Source organism: Entelurus aequoreus, linkage group LG07 (genome assembly GCF_033978785.1).
Source record: "Entelurus aequoreus isolate RoL-2023_Sb linkage group LG07, RoL_Eaeq_v1.1, whole genome shotgun sequence".
NCBI lineage: Eukaryota > Metazoa > Chordata > Actinopteri > Syngnathiformes > Syngnathidae > Entelurus > Entelurus aequoreus.
The window spans coordinates 56,735,274-56,741,273 of NC_084737.1; the positions used below are offsets into that span (position 1 = coordinate 56,735,274).

A 6,000-nucleotide genomic window follows, 5' to 3' on the forward strand; every position below is an offset into this window, starting at 1 on the left:
AAACTAACACCCTCCCCGGATTGCTAATAATCAAATGTAAACAATCAAATGCAGATACTTTTTCTTATGCCTTCTGATCTCTCTCTCTCTCTCTCTCTATGTCCACTACTTGCTGTCCATATCCTACCCCCCCCCCCCCCCCTCCACACCCCTGATTGTAAATAATGTAAATAATTCAATGTGATTATCTCGTGTGATGACTGTATTATGATGATAGTATATATCTGTATCATGAATCAATTTAAGTGGACCCCGACTTAAACAAGTTGAAAAACTTATTGGGGTGTTACCATTTAGTGGTCAATTGTACGGAATATGTACTTCACTGTGCAACCTACTAATAAAAGTCTCAATCAATCAATCAATTCAGTTGTGATTGATTGAATGCCCTGAGATGACAATGACCTGGCTAAATGAGAACATCCATGGACATGTTAAAGGAGGGTTTTGAAGTTGTCTCAGAGGGCTTTGAAGGGTACAACGGTGACTCCCATTTGCCGCATCTTTCCAAGCGGTTTTTTACCGACTTTAAAACCCCACCTCCCAAAAAAAATATGTGTGTTCTTGTCTTGTGAACAATAGGCAAAGTTGCAGTTCCTCTTTAAAGGGATCATATTTTAATTGTAATTTATTTTTTTTAACATTTAAACACTTCCTTCTGTTCTGCATAACATATAATAGTGGCTCTTTGGTCAAAATTTTGCATAGATTGTGTTTTACAGACCATCTTCAAGCCGCTTTCTGACCGCCTTTTCAAAATGCATCGCTTCAAGGGCGGTCTTGTTTATGTGGCTCTACTTTGACAGCGTCTTTTCCATGCCATCCATTTTGTAGTTTTTAGGAGCTTCAGGAGCTTATTTAAGCTTCAGACTACAATGGCTGACTCGCACAAAGCACTAAGGGTAAATTTCTACCATATATGGAAATATCCGCTACTGTCACAATTGGGAAAAACGTATTAAGTTGTGCAAATTCAACAAGGTTTGTTTGGAGGAAGTACGAAGGAAGGCAAGATTATTTTATAAATATCTCCACCATGCCTCCAGGGTTTTTAATTTCAAATTTCCAGGACTATTTCAAATCCCAAATACACAAAAATAGCTACAATACGTAAGAAAAGTTGGTTTTGCATAATAGGTCCCCTTTAAAAGACATAAACAATACATCCTTTTTATAGTAAATATGTTTTAACGTAGAGACAGAAGGTTATGAATTAATTTGTATTTGATTGAAGTAAATAAGTACCGTATTTTTCGGAGTATAAGTCGCACCGGCCGAAAATGCATAATAAAGAAGGAAAAAAACATATATAAGTCGCACTGGAGTATAAGTCGCATTTTTTGGGAACATTTTTTTGATAAAACCCAACACCAAGAATAGACATTTGAAAGGCAATTTAAAATAAATAAAGAATAGTGAACAACAGGCTGAATAAGTGTACGTTGTATGACGCATAAATAACCAACTGAGAACGTGCCTGGTATGTTAACGTAACATATTATGGTAAGAGTCATTAAAATACCTATAACATATAGAACATGCTATACGTTTACCAAACAATCTGTCACTCCTGATCGCTAAATCCCATGAAATCTTATACGTCTAGTCTCTTACGTGAATGAGCTAAATAATATTATTTGATATTTTACGGTAACGTGTTAATAATTTCACACATAAGTCGCTCCTGAGTATAAGTCGCACCCCCGGCCAAACTATGAAAAAAACTGTGACTTATAGTCCGAAAAATACGGTACTCCATCCCCAACCAAGCATTGTGACACCACAAAGCTAGGAGTTATTGGGAAAACTCATGACTATGTAGGCAATGAAATGAGGAAAACTCTGGGTTTTCAGTTCCAGAATAAAATAAATACATAAAACTGTTGAGTCAATCGCCATGGCATGTGACTCTGTGGACCTAACCTGCTCGGTGTCATCTTCTCTGTGAGAACGAAGAGTTCACCTTGTCTCCTCGCTACTGTGGAGTCTGAATCGAGCGTTCAGACAAACACGAGTTGTCCGTAGCAAATGTGATACACATAAAGGCACAATTCTTTTGTAATGCAAGGATCTTCAGACCTGATTGGATTGTTTGAACACTACCGTTCTTCATTAGACTCAGTTATTTACCTCAACAACGTTGTCCAGCCTATTTTTTTCGTACTGCTTACGTAGACATAAGTCAGCCAATCCGAGTGCTGTCGACTTAAGCGGCCCCACTGTGTCGTGATCAGACAACATAATAAAAGTGCGTGTCTTGTGTGGCTTTGCTTCCGACCAAACGATCTTGTTTACTACAGAGAATTATAAAGTACAATGTAGAAACTTTACACAGAGCCCTGCTTACAGATGCTTACTCTACTTATTTTAATCCATTTTGTTACAAGATTGTGACTTTAATTTGTTAAATCCACAGCCTCCAATTGTTCCCAAAGTCTCCCATGATGGCGACACCACAAACTTTGAAGTGTACGCCAATGACGAGTGGGAAACAGACTCTTCTGTTCCATCCAGAGACTTGGAAATCTTCAAGAACTTCTGATGACACTCACTTTTCTCCAGTAGAAGTCAAAGTTGGTTAAATGTCTTTAACTCGTTTTAACTCCAAATGATTAATCTGCTCTTTTTTTATTTTTCAATATTGTTTTCTAAGCAGAAAAAAACTAAAGACTGTTACTTTCTAGCTCGAACAAAAACAATCTTGTTTGAAACAAATGTTTTATATTTTGTCCCGTTTTGATATTTTTCTTTGTGACCTTTGAACCCTGTGACTGTTCTTGTAACAGTATTCTGGCCAGAAGTGAGTATTATGAGGAATACTACTTTATGTAAGGGAGCATAAGGTGCCTTATGTTTTTGCTACAGATTTGGAGATTTTACTTGAAATTGTGTTTTGTTTTGTCAACTTGTAATACATTATGCATGTGAAAAACAACAGTTTGCGGTTTTATGGTGCTATTGGCTCCTGTAACATTTGTTTTTTACATTAAAATCTATGTAAAAGAATGGAAATGCAGCTGTGCTTATGAATTATTTATTAGATTTTCCAGGGAGGACATGCATAAAATTTGTCCATGCTTCTTTGTCGATATATATATATATATATATATATATATATGTATATATATATATATATATATATATATATATATATATATATATATATATATATATATATACATATATATATATATATATATATATATATATATATATATATATATATATACATACATACATATATCTTCTTCTTCAGGTTGTCCATCGTATCCGATGACGACAATCCATCTCTATGTTTTGTGAGTCCTCATGTGGCTGAATAGTCCAATCCGTGATCCACATGATCTGCCGCAAACAGAGCAGGTGAAGGCACTGACTGGGGGTGCAGGTGTGGCAATGGCTTCATGCCTTCTTTGACGCTTCCTGGCTCGTTGACCACTTTGGTCCTCCTCAAGCTTATGAACTCCTTGTTGGAGGAGCTGCCGCCAGGTGGAACGTTGGACTGCTGTGTCCTCCAGCTGGGTTGGGTTCAGGCCGCATTTCTTCATGATAGTCTGCATTTGATCTTTATAACGCTTTTTTGGGCCTCCTGCCAAGCGGTGACCAAGATGAAGCTGACCATAAAGCACCTTGCGTGGTAAGCGTTCTTCTGGCATCCTGATAACGTGGCCTAGCCAGCGAAGTTGGTGATGGGTGACTATAGCCTCCACACTGGTGCAGTTGGTCTTGCAGAGTATTTCAGTGTGGGGGACTCTGTCCTTCCAGGATATCCCCAGGATGCATTGTAAGCACCTGATGTGGAAGGCCTCCAGCATCCTGAGGTGGCGGCTGTACAGGGTCCACGCTTCACAGCTGTAGCAGAGGGTCGTCATGACCACAGCTAAATAGACCGCTACCTTGGTATGTAGCTTAAGGTCTTTGTTCTGGAAGACCCTTCCCCTGAGTCTGCCAAAAGTTGCTGACGCCATTTGATCCGGTTTTGAACCTCCCTGTCGATACTGCAATCGTCAGAGAGAAAGCTGCCAAGGTATTTGAAAGAGTCCACTACTGCTAGTGGTTTATTGTCGATGGTGAAGGTTGGTGGAGGAGTGGATGCCCACTGGCATGTTACCTCGGTTTTTGCCACGTTGACAGAGAGGCCCAGTCTGCCATAAGCACTTGCAGCGGCTGAGAGGGTAGCTTGCAGCGCTTCCGGTGTGTGGGCCACAACTGCGCAGTCATCTGCGTATTGGAGTTCGATGACTTGCACTGGTGTGACTTTTGTGACTGCTTGGAGCCTCCGGATGTTAAACAGGTTCCCTTCAAGTCGGAAGTCGACGGTAACGCCACTGCCCTTCTTGATCCTCTCATGAAGCAGCAGTGTCACACACAGGAGGAAGATATTAAACAAGACTGGAGCAAGAACACATCCCTGGCGTACACCGGTGCACACCTTAAAGGGTTCTGATTCCTGGCCGCCAATAGTCACACGTGACATCATCCCTTCATGAAATTGCCTTAGGATGTTGACAAACTTCTGTGGGCAGCCGAACTTCAGGAGGATATTCCAGAGAAGCTCCCTGTTGACGGTGTCAAAAGCCTTCGACAGATCAATGAAAGCAACAAAGAGGTCCTGGTGCTGCTCCCTACATTTCTCCTGAAGCTGCCGTGTTGTGAACACCATGTCCACAGTGCTCCTGTTCTTCCTGAAACCACATTGTGACTCCGGCAACAGGTCTTCCGTGATGTTGTTCACCAGCCTGTGTAGCATGACTTTAGCCAAGACTTTACCAGCAACAGCCAGAAGTGAAATGCCACAACTGTTGCCACAGAGGGACTTGTCCCCCTTTCCTTTGTGGATGGTGATAATATTGGCACCTTTTCACTGCTGAGGGACAGTTTCATGCTTCCACACTTTGCTGATGACAAGGAAAAGGGCACGGATGGAAAGGTAGCCTCCTTGCTTGAAGATCTCTGCAGGGATGCTGTCAGGACCAGGGGTCTTGTTGTCTTTCAGAGACCTTATTGCACTCTTAACCTCTCCTAAGGTTGGTGGAAGGTCAAGGTCATGGATGGTTGGGTAGTCAGGTAGTTCCTCCAGAACTGAGGGGTCTGTTGGGGCGGGCTGATTTAGCAGAGTTTCAAAATGTTCTGCACATCTTTTGGTGATGAGCTTCTGGTCTTTTATGAGGGTTGTACCATCGTTAGACTTTAGCGGGGAGACAGCGCAGTTTCTTGGGCCGTAGATGGTTTTCATTGCATCGTAAAAGTTGTGCATATCATTTTTGTTGGCATGAGATTGTATTTCAGCTGCCTTTGATATCCACCACTTATTCTTCAGGGCACGCAATTTTGACTGCACCTCCCTTCTGGATGTTTGCCATTGCTGTCGGAGCACAGCTGAAGTGGGGTTGTTGAGTACAGCATTGTGTGCTGTGTGCATGTGTTTGAGCATGGTGGTTATTGTGGCTGTGTTGTCATCAAACCAGTCCTGATGCTTTCTGCGCTCATAGCCAATGGATTGGGATGCTGCCTAATAGAGCCTGGAGCTGATAGAGGTCCATTTGTGTCAATGGAATCATCACTCTTCAGAATATGCTCGATGTCTTTCAGGTTTTTGGCCAGAGAGAGACGGAGATTGTCCCGAGCCATAGGATCTGCTAGCCGGGTACAGTCAAGCCTCTTCTTCCCTGACTTTTGAAGACGGATAGCAGGGCGTACTTGCAGCCGGAGCCTGGTTATGATGAGCCGGTGGTCGGTCCAACACTCAGCTCCTCTCATTGCACGAGTTAGTGATACGTCTTTTATGTCTGAGCGTCTCACAATGGTGTAATCAATCAGGTGCCAATGTTTGGAGCGTGGGTGCATCCAGGATGTTTTGTGCTTATTTTTTAGTTGGAAGATGGTGTTTGTGATGGTCAAGTCATGCTCAGCACAGAGGCTTAGCAGCCGTAGGCCGTTAGCATTGGCTTGTCCAATACCATGCCTGCCAATAACACCACTCCACACCTTGTTGTCCTT

General features: G+C 42.0%; 1 protein-coding gene across 1 annotated transcript in view; it reads left to right on the forward strand.

Moving 5' to 3' along the window:
- Nucleotides 1-3,002, forward strand: part of prkx (protein kinase X-linked) — a 29,211-nt gene extending 26,209 nt beyond the window's left edge. Inside the window, exon 8 of the mRNA XM_062054041.1 lies at nucleotides 2,417-3,002. Within this exon, the coding sequence (XP_061910025.1) occupies nucleotides 2,417-2,542 (126 nt within the window). The 3' untranslated portion in view covers nucleotides 2,543-3,002. The remainder of the gene's footprint in view (nucleotides 1-2,416) is intronic.
- Nucleotides 3,003-6,000: the final 2,998 nt, after the last annotated feature.